At 33.1% G+C, this 17683-nt stretch overlaps 1 protein-coding gene across 3 annotated transcripts in view; it reads left to right on the top strand.

Moving 5' to 3' along the window:
• MEMO1 (mediator of cell motility 1) overlaps nt 1-16971 on the top strand; it is a 119668-nt gene extending 102697 nt beyond the window's left edge. For all 3 annotated transcript variants that reach the window (XM_032410241.1, XM_032410240.1, XM_032410242.1), the window contains 3 exons: nt 4397-4473; nt 14851-14955; nt 16299-16971. In XM_032410241.1, coding sequence (XP_032266132.1) covers nt 4397-4473; nt 14851-14955; nt 16299-16430 — 314 coding nt within the window. In that variant the 3' untranslated portion in view covers nt 16431-16971. The remainder of the gene's footprint in view (nt 1-4396; nt 4474-14850; nt 14956-16298) is intronic.
• Nucleotides 16972-17683: the final 712 nt, after the last annotated feature.

Raw genomic sequence — 17683 nt, 5'->3', positions numbered from 1 at the left:
ACAGAAATTGATTTTTTTAAAGTCGATTCATTCTACTTAATTTTCCTTTTATGGCAGTTTTAAGTGCAAATTAACTTCAGTAAATTTACTTGGTAAATGTTAATGATAAATTATTTTATTAAAATATGAATAAAATTTACTACACTCACTTCAATTTTGGATTTTTACATATAAACTTATATTTGTCTAGGTTTACATAATTTCTTTTTTATAAGTATGTGTCACCTATCAAAAGTGGCATTCCCCAGAATATTTATGAATTTTTATCTTTATTCAGATTTCTAGTTTAATATATATATTAACAAGTGATTATTCATGCCTGTTCTTTTTTCCTTTCTGTTGTTAGTCTCTTAGGTACCTAAGGTATTACTATTTTCTAAATAATTTCAATTGGTTTAAGTATAAGTTAGCTAATTCCTGAAATACATCTTATCCAAGCTTTCATATTTGTCTTCTCAAATTTTATACATACTAATTCCACATATTTAAATTTTTGATCTTTTGAGGGAAGACTAATACTTTTTTTACATTATGACTAAGACTTTAGAATGAAAGCATGGTAGTTTTTCACGATTTCAATTACGAATGTCCCCAGTTTAGGTCCTTAGTATAAAATGACCTAATAATCTATCTCATAGGTTGTTGTGAGGGTTAACTCAATTGAAAATGCTTTAACATATAAAGTGATTAAGTGATTGTGTAACAGTACAATTTTTACTGGACATATGTCTGAAAGTCTGTTTTGTTCACTAATCTTTTTGGGGGCTTTAAAATCAACTTTCCAAGCTCATTGTTTATTTCTGCAATCCAGTGTTTAGCTTAATGTTGAGGTATTTGATATTTTTTTACTTTTTGTTTTGAGGTACTTAAAAAGTAGTGTTGGTTCTTGTAAACCATTCATTGTTATGTTTGTCCTCATTAGTTGATTGTTGTGTGTTAAACAGACATCCCTGGAGCTTACTCTCCACACTCTGTGAATCCACTCATTAATCACCAGTCACCTTTGGAGATGGGAAAATTACTTACCTGTATTTCTTTTTCTCAGAAAGCGTGCTCTGGAATGGATTCACAAATGAGCTACCCTCCTTCCCTCAAAGAGTAAGGTTTCTGCTTTACAGGATTTTTTTTCTTGGGTTATTTTTCCTCTCATCTTTTGAATTTGAAAAGAACTGAGGGAAGGCACCTGAAGAAACTACTGACATACTCACTAGGGGAGCTCCAAAGCTTGTGCTGCCCCTAGGGGCAGTGTCAATGGCTCTTAAAGCTAGAAAGCTCATACTTGGAGTTGAAACAGGGGCTCAAAGAATCCATTTTCCCAGTGTACCTTCTGAAAGGATAAGTTTCAGGTAAGTAATTTTCTCTTACTATGTGATATGCTTTATTCATACTTATAAAAGTATACAAGTCCAGTTCTCCAGGTACATAGGCAACTGTGTTTGCTCAGTTTAGATGCATAAGCTTTACTGAATGTTAGAAGTATTATAAAACAAAATGTCTGCTCATGAGTTACACAAAATCATAACATATTTTAAATCAACAATAAATGTTTGATTAAAGGTGCATTTATGAACAGTGTATTGTGCTAGTGTTGTCATTTCTTTTATTTCTCATTAAATAAAATCTTGATAAGCTTCTTTTTAATAATTAGATACAAAAGATTTTTTGCATTCAAATTCCAAGAGGTGTTTAACTGAAGTTGTGTGTGTGTGTGTGCGCGTGTGCGTCTGCACACACCTCCCCCACCACCACCCCCACATACAGGCTAGGATGATGGAAACTATTTACTTTGAATTAGATGCTTTTTGTATGTATATTGACCAGAATGAATTACTCAAGTAATTTTTAAATGCTTGTGCAATTTTTTAAAATTATTCTAAGTTTGAGCTGTTTAAGTAAGCTACATTTTCAGTGTAGTAGCTTTATATAGTGTGGATTTAGCTACTTGATTGATATATTATTTAGAGCCCATAAAATATTTCTACTCGATTCTTCAGCTACAAAATGCAAATACCTAAGGAGTAGCAAGAGGTAGATAGCAAAATGTTAAACATTTACTCATTGATTTCCTGTGCATTCTGTCATTCTTTTTAAATCACATGTTGATTTAGTATTTTAAAGTATTCAAAATATCTTATGTATTTTTCTCTTACTTCAGAAGTAGTTTTTAAGTGAAAGTTACAGTGAAAATGGTCCATGTGAACAAGGCAGTATTTCTAAATACAGTTAGACTTTTTACTTGTGATTAAGGCAGGTTTGACCAACTTCAGTTATTTGAAACAGAAGTTCTGAACTTGGAAATAAGCAGAAAAGACTTTCGAGTACCAAATGGTTATCACAAAGTACATGCATTTTTCTCTGTACGTGAAGAGTAGCAGTTTTCAGATTAGATAGTTATGTCCCAGTCACAGGGATTATTGACAGCGAAAACTAACAGCTATCTCCTGAAACAAGGAAAAGAGAATGCATTAGTATAAACCTGAAGTAGTTCAGATTCAAAGAATATTCATCTTGATTGCTTCCAAGGATATTACTCTAACTACAGTTGACAGCGAGTCAGAAGTTTCTTGTCTAAGATTATTCATTTAATTGTTCATTCATTTCACAAAAGATTTGGGGCCACTCTATCAAAAGACCTCTGAAATAGAAGTAGAAATTTAGTACCAATGAATTGAATCAAGAAGTTATTGCAACAGACTTTAGATTTGACTTTGAGCCTTCCAATAGCCATCTGGCAAATAGGAAAAATAGGGTCAATTTATATAGTTCTCACTATTAGGTAGGAGTAAATGTGTACATTCTGTAAAGAAAAGCAAAACTATACCTACCTCTAAATTTTGAAAGAAATGTCTGATGAGTTATTTAATATAAGGGCATCATTGAGTGATGAATTGTCACTGTTTAAGAATTTTTTTTAGTGCAAGGACTGTAATGGATCTCATAGTTATGGCGACATGTAGTAATCCTCAATGTTTACAAAAATGGTTGTTATATTCAGAAAGCAGATAATTGTCTCAGAACCTTATTGCTTGATTCTAGGATATCATGAATTATAAGACGCAATACTGATTTAATAGAAGCTCTTGAGGGAAAGTAAGAACTGTTACATGAGTAATCGTACATATTAATGTATGTGTAAAGTTAAAATGTGAAAGTTAAGGAAATACAGTATATTCTAGAAAGATGACCATCAAAGATGATCAACATCAACAAGTAAAGGAAGTGTTGAGAACTGTGATGTGTCTTTTTTTCCAAAAAAGAGCACCAAAATAGTTTTACTATTTTGCATCGCTTATCATTTATAAGATGATGTTTTTTAGTAAGATAAACAGAGAACTTAAAAATCATAATTATCCAGCCAAAGAAACCCATCTTCTCAGGTGTGAGGATAATAATTGTATATGTGAACTTTGCTCTAAAAATGAAGCACAAGACACAGAGTGTGCATACATGACTGGTGTACTCACATACCTTTAAAGTGCATTTTGGTGAATCTTTAAAAATAACTAAATATAAAAGTAATGAGTTCTAAGAAACATAGGCATCACAGAAATACAAGTGTAGATGTATCTGAAATACAACATAGTCAGTGGAATAACATACCACAATTATTTATGAATATGTTTAACTTTTGGTTTTTATATGACTGTAGTAGGGAGCCACATTTATTACCTGAGCCTTTTGTTTTCTGTCTTCTTTTCAAGCTTCTTCCAGTTTACCCTCTGTGTTTCTTGGAGAAGAGCTAAACATTGAATGTTCTGTGCTTGTACTCTTACTGAGATATTATTGTCAGAGTAGGACTATTATATTTATTCTTTTGTGCCTCCTGTTTTAAGGCATTTGTATTGATCTTTTTCAAGTAGAGAGTTTTGCAAAAATGAGATAAATATTTTTATTGAGGTCATAAAAATCATATAAGCCACATGTATCTCTGACCTGCACTTTTTTTTTTCTGTAATAGAGATCAAATCTTTGCATTTATATAGCAAAAGCTAAGCTTTCATTGATCTGTTACATTGAGATAGTTTCCTTAAACCAGATTTCCTTGAATCATTTTCTTTGGGTTTACCTTCCATTACAGACTGATATAATATGTTTAACAATGCTTCTAACTTTTAAGCTGTTTTGTTTCCTTAGTCTTTTGTATTGCTTGTGACTTTAAGGTTCTACAGTTTGAAGTAGTTTTTAACATCATAAAACACTGGTGATATATCATTTCTTTATTACTTCCCAAATATGCCTTTTATTTTTATGTACAAGGGCTCTTGGGAATGATTCTCTCAGAGGCGTAAGCTGTGCTTTGCCTTCCATGAGAACTGAAATTATTTGGTAAGCGCTTGCTTTCTTTTTAGCTTCTAATTTTTCCCTATTTTATTTTGTACATGATATTTGTTTCAAGGTCAAAGGTTCCGTTACAGTTACTATGATGAATCCCAGGGGGAGATTTATAGATCCATTGAACATCTAGATAAAATGGTAAGTCTTACAGGTGTGGGGTTTTAATGCTCTAAGGTGTTTTCTTTAATTTCAGATTAGTGATTCAAGACTTAATATGTTGAAATATACAGTGGACTAATAATTCTTTCCCTATCTTTATTTAACTAAATGTGCAAAATATAGCTTACAATCATATGAATATTGATTATAAAAATAATCCCTTTTCTATTAGTTGAAATTTCCTTTATCTTAATTTTATTTGATTAATGAGACTAAGAATAATATACAGATTTTAGATGCTATTTGGGGGAGTGTCTAAGGTTTAGGGATGACAGGATACTAATGCCATTACTTACTTTTAAGCAGAAACAACCGTAGCAAATTCTTAGTTTATTTTATTATTTAATTATATTTTTTGGCCATTTGGATTTTCTTAAATGGTGTTTCATTTTGTTGTTTAAATAGAGAATTTAAAAATATGATTGTATTCTTATCTGGCCCAGTACAATAGACATTGATCCTGCTGTCATTTTCCTTAAAGTAGTATGGTAGTCATAGTACTTGTTTTCATAGTTAAAAAGTCATGCAAATCATTTTGTTGTTTCTTTTAACTTATAAACAGAATATTAAATATAGCGGATATATCACTTATTGGCTTTGACCTTTGACAGATCATTTCAGTTCTCTAGTCTTCAATTTGTCATCTCTAAGATAAGAGACTTGGAATAGGTGGTCTCTAAATTGTCTTTAAACTCTGTCAGACTTAAAGTCTATGATATGTTTGAAATCAACTTTACCACTGTTTGAAAAGCTTTATGCATATGTTTTAGTATAAAAATATTTAGTCTAAAGTAGATAAAATATTTTAGTAAGGAATTTGGATCTAAAACTATAGGTAGGTTATACCTTGTATATTTTATTAAAAGCCAAATGGAATGAATGCAAATTTAGTTACCTAGGAGATTTTATTATATTTAGATTTTATCATATTCAAATTTATCTTGTTACTTAGATCCAATTATGGCCTAATACTTTTACCTTTTGAATTTTGTTTGGACTTAATCTACTGACTTTTCTTTTGGCTTTATGATGTCATGTCAGTCATTTAATTCTTTTCTGGCTTCTAGTTCTGATCTTATTTTTCTGAGGCTTAGTTTTCAGTTGCCTCAGAAAACTTTTCTGGTTATGTCATCATTTATTTTCTTCACGTGGCAAGTGGTTAATGGGTGTCTCCTGTGTGTCTGGTACTGTGTGAAATACCGAAGCTGTTAAGAAGATAAAACATTGTCTCTCACTTAATAGAACTTGCAGTGCAGCTATTGAACAGACTTAGAAAGAAGCTATTCCAATACAGAGATGTAAGAGATATTTAGGACACATGCTCTCCTTGTTCTGTGAGAATGATCTAGATGTGCCTACCTTAGGGCTTTGGCCCTTTTTATACTTGACTGTCTGACTTTGTGGCTTTGCTCAGCTTTACCTTCCCAACAAGGCGCACCGACTATCCTGTTTAATTTTGCATCATACACTCCACCTTCTCAGCATTCCCAACCTACCTTACCCTCCTGCAGTTTTTCTTTCAACAAACTAAATATTCTACTTATTATAGTTTTGTTAGTCAGGATATTTATTTTGTTCTCTGATGTATCCAAAGTGCTTAGAATAGTGATTAGAACATTAGTAGGTGCTCAGTGAATATTGTTCAAGTGAATGAAATAATATAATCTTCCTATATACATAATTAAATTAAGTGAATACCCTAACTGTAATATGAGAAAGAAATAAAGGGAAAGTAATTTATGATAAACTAATATATTTTTAATAATGTAAGTGCCCAAATACCAACTATATTAGAAGACACTATGAAGTAGATGCTTATTACACGTTGTATCATTACTATAATAGCTGTCATTCCAAACCTAAACAGTTATTTTATGTTTGTGACTCATATTACTAAGGTGCTTTGTTGGGTGACTTGATTTTCCAAAATGGTGAGCAATTTTTAGTAAAGTTGTAAACTAAACAAAGTACAGCCTTCCCTTACTTTATATGGATATGGCAATTCCTTGGAAATCTACTGTATGTTAAAACCATCCAAAACTTCTTAGTATTTATGTATAAAATAGAGTTAAGGGTCTAGATAATTATAAGCAGGTTTTTCACCTATATGGACATGTCAAGAGTGTTATGGGATGAGAACAATTATCTGTGTGTGGGACTATCTTGTATTATAGGACAATCAGCGTCTCTGGACACCACCCACTAGCATCTTCTAATTATTGGGACAACCCAAAAATATGCCCACAGTTTTCCATTATGCCCCTATGGTAAACATTTGTTCCATGACCTTACCCTACTTAAGTTTTCTTCTCAGTTTTAATTACTCTGTGACTTATTATTTGATGATTTGTCTGGTGATAACCTCCCCTGATGGATTGTAAGCTTCATGAAATCAGGATCTTTGTCCATTTTGTATCAGCCTTTCACCAGGCAGTCAATATATATAGTTGTTGAGTGAATCAGTGGATGAATGGGTGGGGGTAGTGGTGAGAAATGAAGCTAGAGAATCTAGAACAGGCTGTTTATTTTATTTATTTTAAAGATTTTATTTTTTTTATTTGTCAGAGAGAGAGAGCGTGTGTGTGCGCGCATGTACAAGCAGGGGGGAGTGGCAGGCAGAGGGAGAAGCAGACTCCCCACTGAGCAGGGAGCCCGACATGGGGCTCGATCCCAGGACCCTGAGATCGTGACCTGAACCCAAGGCAGACACTTAACCGACTGAACCACCCAGGCACCCCTGGAATATGCTGTTTAAAGGGTATTAAATAGGAAAGTGATAAAATCAGATTGTATTTGAATAGATCATATAGCTGCAGTGTAGCAGGTAGGTTGGAGGGAGGTCAGAGGAGAAATGAGTAGACCAGTTTGGTAATCCAGCTGACAAATGGTAATTTAGACAGTGGATGGGGTGGTGATGGTGGAAGAGAGGGGCAGAGTGGATATATTCAGTACACAAGAGACAAACTGATGATAGGAGTTGAAGATTGATTGAACTTGCTGAGCAAGGAAGTATCAAGAATAACTCCTAAATGTCTGGCTTATGCTGCTGGTTGGGTGTTGGTACTGTTCACTTAGGTTTAAAGCACGAGACGATAGGACTGATGTTTTAGGAGGTAGGGAAATCATAAATCATACTGGGGATATGTTATATTTGCTGTTGCCTTTAGGACATCCAATGTCAAGTTGGCATTTGGATTTTCATTTTGCCAATTATTATTATTATTACTATTATTTTTAAAGATTTTATTTATTTATTTGACAGAGAGAGACACAGCGAGAGAGGGAACACAAGCAGGGGGAGTGGGAGAGGGAGAAGCAGACTTCCCGCTGAGCAGGGAGCCCGATGTGGGGTTCCTTCCACATGACCTGAGCCAAAGGCAGATGCTTAATGACTAAGCCACCCAGGCACCCCATTTTGCCAATTACTTTTGAGTGCACTTACAGTCCTAGGCACCATTGGAGATATGGCAGTAAACAAACACACTTTCACACAACTTTTATTCTAATGGGAGGAGATACATTTTTTTAAAAAGTAAGGATATATATAAGTTAGTTTCCAAAAGTGATGCGCACTGTACAGAAAATATTGAAAGGGTTTTGAAATAGTGAATGATTCAAGTGATTGGTGGTTAACTGATTGGAGAAAGACTCCCCTGAGGAGAAACATTAAACCGAGGTAGAGATGATAAGAAGGAGCAGACCAAGTAAAGATCAGAGGAAAGAATATTATGGACTGAAGGAGTTGCCTGTGCAAAGTCCTTAAGACGGGAAAGAGGCTGGGTGTGAAGAAAAGGAAAAAAAAGGCCAGTGTCGTAGGAGTACAGTAGATAAGGGTAAGAGTGGCACAGGCTGTGGTAAGAGGGATAGCCAGGGATCGGGTAACGTAGGGCTTTGTATTCCAGGGCAAGAAACGTATGTAAGTACACAGAAATGATGTAGTTACAAGATTTTATTTATTTGAGAGAGAGAGAGACCGAGAGAGAGCACGAGAGGGGGGAGGGACAGAGGGATAGGGAGAAGCGGACTCCTCTCCTGAGCTGGAAGCCTGATGTGGGGCTTGATCCGAGGACCTGGGATCATGACCTGAGCTTAACCAACTGAACCAGCCAGGAGCCCCTAGCTACATTACTTTAAAGGTTACTCTGGTGGTTGTGTAGAAAATGGATTCTACACCGGGTCCAGGAGCAGTAACAGTGGGCATGGGCAGTAGCTTAGTGGGGAGAGGATAGTAACTTCGACTGGGGTGGCATTCGTGGATATGGAAAGTTGGTAGATTTGAGATCACTTTCAGAAGTATTTTCAGAAGGGCTTTGCTATGGAATTATACTGGTTGGAAGCCTGAAGAAGAGGCCTGCAGTAAGTTTGAGAGGTCTGGAGTTCAGTAAGTAACATGTAGATGGTAATTAGAGCCAGGGCAGAGAGGAGATTGTCTACTCTAGTAATCCTTAACCTTGTCTTTACAATTTCAATCACCCGTAGGGCTTTTTCAAAATAGGCTTGCCCATAGTGCCCCTGGAGATCACCTTCTGGTAGTATGCAGAGTCCCAACACCTTTTTATTCCTAAATTTGCTTTGTAGGTGAATTTGAACTGTCCTGCTATGGCCCCTAATCTTTTGAGTAGAACAAATTTCCTATTTATCTCCTCTTGTTTTCTGTTCAGCTCTTTAAATCATTTGTCAACTTTAATTAGGCAGCATTTAATTTTGCACACATAAAAATTGGTAAATCCGTGAATTGATGCCGTTAGCACAGAGAGAGGTTTTCTCTAAAACATGAGTTCACCTGGTGCTCCGAAGTCACCGAGCATAACAGCATCCTTTGGAACTCTTTAAAACTGTGGTCACATTTAAACACTTTAGTATTATTTTACTAATTATTCTATGTGTTATGTATAAACATCCAAACTTAACTATTCTTTTAGCCTTCTAATTCTGTATTGATAGCTTATATTAAGAGGACTAGCTTTACTTATCTTTCTTGAGGTATATTATCGGACAGATAGACCTTGGTTTCTTACTTTGAGGCAGAGCAAAAGGGTAACGTTTACCCATTGGCATGATTCTTATAATTCTCCTAAGATTATTGCCTTTTCTGGTAGCTTCTAAGTCTTTGAAATTAGAAATTTTTGCTCAAAAAGTGTTCACAGAACCAGTAAGTTTAATACTGATTTCTAAATCTGCATCTGATTTACCTTACTTTAGATGTCCAAAATCACCAGGGCATAATTTTTAAATTTTTATTTAGTCCAGAATACAATTTCTGAATATTGAGTAATTGCTTCTTGTTAATATGTTTGAATTTAATATTTGATATGATATTTGACTTGGAGACTGATTTTTATGGTCCCTTTCTGTTTATATATGGAATTTTTAAATGGCTCATAAGTGTTCTGTTCTTTTATTAGCATGTTCTTAATTCAAGTTATAAGTCACTTCTGGGGGTTAAAGTGGATTAAAATAATAAGAATGGTTAGGTCTATACATATAGTCATGTATGTATGTTTGTATATATATGTATTTTATATATATGTACACTCACTATTAAACTTTATATAATGTGTTTTCTTAATTGATTTATATAACCAAATGTGAATATCCCTCTGTATATTCCTTTTCTAAAGTGCCATTTTATGTTATAAAAAATTTCATTCATTTGAGAACCAGTATCTTAGTTTCTACATGCAATATTTTCAGAGCAAATATAGTTGGATAGTTCTCTATATAAAGTGTTAAAACACGTTAGCAGTTCTGAATTGTAATTGTTACACATTTTGAAAGTTTGATAGGATGAAAAATTATTTAAGTATAAAATCTTTGGTATAATCTTTTCAAAATTACTGTGTTAATTAGTTTTGGCTCTTTATTTGTTATCAGAAAAGTCTTATTAAATATAGTTACTAAAATAAGTAAAAGTGTTTCTGTGTTCCAAAAGCAAAATAAAAATAGCTGTTCCTCTTATTGCAAAATAATTATATCTCTAGCATTTGAATATCTTGGAATTGAATTAAGTGAAAAAAATATGTAAAGAAAAAATATATAGGAAAATAAACTGGATCTTCCAAATGTTTTAAGTGGGAAAAAAGTAACTAGTTACAGGAGATTCTAAAAGTGTTACAATAGTATTGGCTGCTGATCATGTTTTTGGTAATTAGAACTTTGTAATTTCAGTAATTACAAAATAGAACATACTTCAAGAGATTCATTTTTGTGAACTTTTGATATTACATACTGGAAACAGTAATCGTACATAAGTACATACATATATATTTTATATATATCATAATCATGTTTTTTTTTCTGTGCTGCTTTTGATATAGACCAGTGTTTCATTATGGACATTGCCAAATTGTTTATGATTTGGCAAAGAGAATCTGAAAATCTCATTGTAGTCATCCTTATGATGTATTTTCCTTCCAAATTTATTAGTAGTCACTTCATTTAATTTGAACTTCAGCTACTTTTCTTTCTTTCAACTCTTTTGCAAGTGAAATTGTTCAGATTTGTCTACTCATACTTCTTTCTCAAACTCAGGCCAATAGTTTCTTTAGTAGTCTTTGGTATAAGGTTTTATAATATCTTTTAAGATAGTTATTTATTAGTATATTGCTTCTTAGCACTGCTGTCTTTAGGGTGATTTTTTTTTCCCCCATAAAATTTCTTTCACTGTAATATTTTATTTTGATGCCTCTTACAGAAAGCAGAATATTTCCTTTTCCCAACTTGCCTACCTAAATGTACACCCATCTCTCCAACATAAATATATATCCTTACTTTAGAAAATGAGGCCTACTGACTTGATAATATGGTGATTAATTAAGTGTTTATAATAAAAAGACCTGTGGTTCTGGTTCTATCTTAAAGTCCTCTCAAATAGTTTTGTTTCTTTTTTGTGTTTGTTACTTTAGAGGCAGATTGCTTCTGGTGATAGTATTTAAAATTAAGTTAAATTTAAATTAAATATTTTATTATGTATAAACTTTATTTTTATTTTTTTTTTAAGACTTTATTTATTTATTTGAGAGAGTGAGAGCATAGAGGGAGAGTGAGAGGGAGAAACAGACTCCCACTGAGTGAAGGAGAGCCCCATGCCAGGCTCAATCCCAGGACCCTGAGATCATGACCTGAGCTGAAGGCAGACACTTCACCAACTGAGCCATCCAGGCGCCCCTGTATGTAAACTTTTTTTAAAAGGGAGGATCTTTGTTGTCTTATCAGAATCCTGAATTTGCAGCTCTGTCAGTTAAAACTGTCTGTTCAGTTTAGGATTGCCACTTGGGATTTAACATTACAAGCTTTCACTCATTACTTGGAGAGTCAGCATAATGATAGATTCCCTCTGCCTTTGTTACCCCTCAAGGTAGGGAGTTAGCTTTCAATCTGAGGATTTCTTGCTGAAGCCCCTAAATTTCTCAGAAATCCAAATCATGATGGATATCAGCTTTTGGTGTGTATGATATCTGCTTTGTATCTTAGATCTTCACTGCTTCATATTGGATTTAAGTCATATGAACAGATTCTCAATATGCTAGGCCCTAGGTAAGATTTCCGTCAGCTGGACTTTAGATTCACTGATCATATATCTTCAGTATTTTAAGTAATAGAAGAGTTAACTAAGCATATTGGAGAAGCACTTTGTTGCTTCATCTTCTTGGAATTTTGGCAGTTGGCAGTAGTATCAAATTAGCATTTTCAATCTTCTTGGAATTTTGGTAACTATAATTTAAAAATTGTTAACATCAAAATATAAATATATACAAGAGTATATTTGCCAGTGTTCTATATTACTTAATAGATGCCCTCTTTCTCAATCATCATTGCTGTTGTTTGCATACTTTATGAATTTTCCAATTGGAGAATTTCACTCATGAGAAAAGCCTTATTTTTTCTCTATATCCCTTCTTTATAAAAATGCATACTCGTTCACTATCTTTGTCAGAGAATTGATTGTAATGGAATTGATTCTTGTTCTAGTAGGTACATAACACACTTTAGGGAATTAAATATTTAAATTTAATCCCTTCACTTCCATCATCTCAGTTTTTTCTTTTCCCTCTTGTAATTCAACCATTATATCTTAATTTCAAACACTTTATTTAGTAGTGTCTTCTCTACATTCATAGCTTTATTTTATATCTTTCTATATGGAATTTCTTGAATTCTTTGTTTTCAACAAATTTGATCATTAGTTTTCCTGTCTTTGAATTTTTCATGTCCATATATGAATGTGGTAAGTTTGTTCAAAATGTACTTTAAGATTTTAACATTAACACATACATCAGAATCTCAGTGTCACATAATGTATTAATGAGTAGAGTTCTATTTAAGGTAAGCTGTCCTAGACTTTATCCAGGAACATTGAAAGTTCTCTTAAAATATGTGTACCAATTATAGCTGTGAGAGTTTAAAGAATTGTTAGTATGTCTCTTATGCTTCATGAAGCAGACTAGTGAGTGAGAAAGAGCCTCAGATTAGAAATTTAGAGGCAAGCTTTTAACCTTATTTATGCCTCAGTTCCTTCATCTTTAGGGAGTTATTTCTTGACTATCCGTATGTGTGGAAGAGATTTGTTTAACTCCATCTCTGCATTACTACTTGGTTTAGAAATATATTGTGTGATATTCTTTGAACCAGAATTATGATACTAATTGTTTATCTTAGGTTGAATTTTTAAGTTTGTTCATATTTCTCTGAATATGCACCAAATGTCACTGGAGACTGTTGACCTGGAAGCCTCCTAGTTTGCAGGGGAAAACAGCTTAGCATTAAACACTGGTTGTGGACAAGTCTGAGAGTGGCTAATTGATGTGCAATCAATTGGAAGTTGATTACATGCACATACCTATCTTTCAGATGTATTTGCAGGAAAGTGTGATGATGTTTATGAACGACTTGAATGCTCTGAAAACAGGTTCTTTATAAAATTAAATTTTGATGCTGCCACTGCAGTATTTTTATGTCACCTACTGATTACTGTCATTTTTCAGATGAGCGTTCATCTGATTACTCTAGGTGCTTTTCCACTGCAGTTGTTTTAAAACATGTTGAAATATAATTTAAAAACCACACAAAATAGATCAGTTGATTCCCTAGTTAAACCACCATTTACATTTCTCTCAGAGTATGTTAAACCAGTTTGTTGAACACAAATGTAAAATATTTTACCCGAATAGGAAAACAAGGTAAGGTAATTGGTGAATGAATGAGTGAGAATCATTCATTTATTTGCTTGATTAAAGTTGCTCTATATTCTTGTATTATGAACACATTATTTGAATGCATTTGCAGGGTATGGAATTTAGTGTGAATAAATGTCCAAATCAGAGTGGTTGTTTTAATAGTAGTCTTAAAATTTTTTGATCCTGGATTAAAATCTTAGAAATAAAGCATTCTAGTTGGAAGTATAAAGAGATAAAAAGCTTTTTTTTTTTTTTTTTTTTAAGATTTATTTATTTGAGAGAGAGAATGAGCGGTATGGGGAGGGAGGTGGGGAGGGACAGGGGGAGAGGATCTCAAGCAGACTTCCTGCTGAGTTCAGAACCCTCGGCCAGGCTCAATTCCAGGACCCTGAGATCATGACCTGAGCCAAAACCAAGAGTTGGATGCTCAGCTGACTCAGCCACCCAAGCACCCCAAGAGATAAAAAGCCTTTAAGATAATTTGGCTTTCCATTATTTTGCTTACATGAATAAAGTTATTTGTTAGTGGAAGACAGGCCAATACTTTCTTTAAAAAGTTCATAAAAGGCCTATTTTGCTTGAGCATTTATCTTTTATGAGCTTTAAGTTAATTAAAAATATGTTAACCTTTTTCTTAGTGGTATCTTCTTTTTATCACATACTGATAATTCAAATGCCTTGCACACTGTTGATATTTAAGTGTATGTTATGAAATTGGCTAAATTACAGTAAACTCTTAATTATTTATGCCAATGGTAGGAGGAATATGATGGTTATGAGAAAAAAACAGCCATATAGCAAATTTAATTTTCACAATGGATTTACTTTTGTAAATACATTTATATAAGAAAAAGGTAAAATTGTGAAATGTTTAAGGGTTGTGAGCTAAGTGGTAACTGGTAATGGTGGTGTGGAAAAATAGCAGGAGGTCAGAAAAAACTAAACAGGACTGAAAGTTTTCTGTTAATGAAGTGTACATATTGTTGAGAGTTGACTGTAATGAGATTACCTTTGATGAATGAGTTTGATATTTCCCAAGGATTATTTAATTTATTTTCTTTACTTCTCCTTAATTGAAAAATTATGATGTTTAAGTAACGGTTTTAAAATGTAATTAGGAAATAATAAATTGTGTACCTTTTTCTTTTTCTTTCATTTTCTTTTTCTCTTCTTTTTTTAGGGTATGAGTATTATAGAACAACTAGACCCTGTATCTTTTAGCAATTACTTGAAGAAATACCATAATACTATATGTGGAAGACATCCCATTGGGGTGTTATTAAATGTGAGTATCCTTAGGAAGCTGGGTTTTTAACATTTGATCCTGTGATGTTTCAAAATATCTTAATTGTCATCATCTGTGATACTTTATTAATGAGCATTGGTTTTAGGTAAATTTTCTTTCTAGTACCTTTAAGATAATTTGGCTTTCCATTATTTTGCTAACACGAATAAAGTTGTTACTGGAAGACAGGCCAATACTTTCTTTTAAATACAGAAGAAAATGTTTAGAATAGAAACCTAGTTTTTCTCTTGACTCACAACCAGTTCCGATATGTTCTTTACAAATATAAATCAAAGTAACCCTTGGTAATAAGTAACCTTATTAATTTTTTGGTTTTATTTAATGTTCTAGACTCTATAAAAAATAAATGGAAGATTCTGTTCTTAAACTTCAGATATTCATAATTTAGTAACATGAGACAGATGGCATATATATGTTTTTCTCTTTACAACAAAAACAATATTTCATGTAAATAATAGTAAGAGGCAGAAGTTTTGGGTAGCTGGATTTTTGAAAGAGATAATAATATTAATTTTTCCTCTAATAAATAAAACAATGTGGCTTTCCAGAAAGAAACTGAGACTTTTTCATAAAGAAGAAGTGTATGTATACTCAGGAATGGGAGGAGGGAGCAATAATGTGTTCATTGTTTGGAGAGGCAGAGAAATAATGGAGAAGGTAATGTTAGTCTAGAAGAGTTCAGGGCAGGAACCTACCCTACAGTGTTAGTTTAGTGTAATTTGAAAGATAGTACATTGTGGATTTTTAGGAATGGTTTTAAGCAGTATTGACTGGAAGAAAAGCCTGTTAAGGGCTTAAACTAATTCTTGAAATTTAAACTAGGTAAGCTACCCTAATTTCCTAAAGTCTGAATTGGATCAAATAAAATTTTAATAAAATAAATGGTGAACCAATCCACAATTAAAATAAAAACTGTGGTTTACCTCTTAGATCTGGAAATTAATTTATATATATTTCAAATTTAGTCAAAGTTAGACAAAGAAGAGACCAGGATTTCATGACAGAAGTGGCTATGATTTGGTTCAATGAAAAGAGAGAAAAGTATATGTTTCTTGCGGTGGCTTTATTAAATATAAGAAGGGTGTGGTGGGAGATGACTGATATTTATCAAGAAGTTAGATTAGGGGACATTCTTTGCGAGAATGAAGTAAGGAATTATCTTTTTCCCGTTTAATATGATGCAATAAGAAGTTCAAGAAACAAATCAAGAGAAGAGTAAAAAATCTAGGCTTCAGCTGTGAGGTGGACAAAGTTAAGCCACCAACACAAAGAGTGTTCACTTTTTACGAGGTCTGTTGTAACCAATTTTTTTTTCCCCCTAGGCTATCACAGAGCTCCAGAAGAATGGAATGAATATGAGCTTTTCCTTTTTGAATTATGCCCAGTCAAGCCAGTGTAGAAACTGGCAAGACAGTTCAGTGAGTTATGCAGCGGGAGCACTCACGGTCCACTGAAGCTCTGAATCCTCAGGGATGCCACCTGCACATACTCATTCTCTGTCTGGGGTCCCAGCCTAGCCCTTACCAAGATACTGGTCCTGGTTTGGGGGGATTCTGAAACCTCAAACTAATAGAACTTTCTTCTCTTCTTTTCTAGTAGGTGTAGTCCTTCCTTAATTTCAACTCATTAAAAAATGCTTTATAGTTTAGGGCAGTGGAAGGAAGGCTGGCATCAAAATATTTTGATCAAAAAAGATGGCAATGTAAAGGCCCAATTGTGGCAGACAGTGTTTTGAAAGTAACTTGTAAAGCATTTACCATATCCTAAATTTGCACTCTTTGCAGACTTGTGCACATATATTCCGCTTTCAGAATAGTTTTGCAAATTGTACACAAACAAACAAAAAAAGGGTGGAAGCTTTTTAATAAAGAAATTGCATTTATAAATGATCTGTATTAGAATATAATAAATCTCCAGTTATAGTCAATTACTACCCGTGTTGTACAACAGATACCTTCTATTTTAGTTGCTAATAAAGGGCTACACAACTCAAAATAGTCTGATTTAAACTTATTGCTCTGTGGTACATATGAAAATTGTTTTTTTTTTATTAATTCCATCTCAGAATTTTTATGTTAAAAGTGGTAAACTTCAGCTCATGTAAAAAATATGTTAGGATGTATTTTATATTTTACATATTTATGTGATTTTTTATCACAGATATTAGAATCATATTTTAAAGTTAGCTTTTAAAATTACATACAGTTTGCCTTTTTGTGTGTGACATCACTTTGTGTCATTACTATATTATAATAGAATATAAATTCAAGATTGGTAAAAGAACAGATGTAGTCCTTTCCTTCAAAGATCGTGTTTGATAGGCAGTAGTCTGCAAATGAGGAAACATTGAAGAGTGTTCTTAGTGATTTTCAAATCATTGCAGACCATACACTACTGCTATGCTTTCTTAGTGCTTTAAGCAATTTGACTCTCTTACTTGAATTTTTAGCAAGAAATCATTAACAGTAACAAAAACAAAAAACCACTGGATTTTCTTATAGTTCTACAAATTTTTTGTCATGATTTTTGGTGCGGCTCTTCCAACTAAAATAATGGTATGGTGTTGTATTTCTTTTTTTAGCATAGACCATTTCTAGTCACTTGGAGGAGGGGATATATATATATATATTTATAATTATATATATATATATATATAATTTGATTAGTTAATTATTGGCCACCATGCATATACTAGATTATACCTATT

This window comes from Phoca vitulina, unplaced genomic scaffold, assembly GCF_004348235.1.
Source record: "Phoca vitulina isolate PV1807 unplaced genomic scaffold, GSC_HSeal_1.0 scaffold12, whole genome shotgun sequence".
NCBI lineage: Eukaryota > Metazoa > Chordata > Mammalia > Carnivora > Phocidae > Phoca > Phoca vitulina.
The sequence above is the reverse complement of the archived record's forward strand: the minus strand, read 5'-3'. Positions and strand labels throughout refer to the sequence as shown.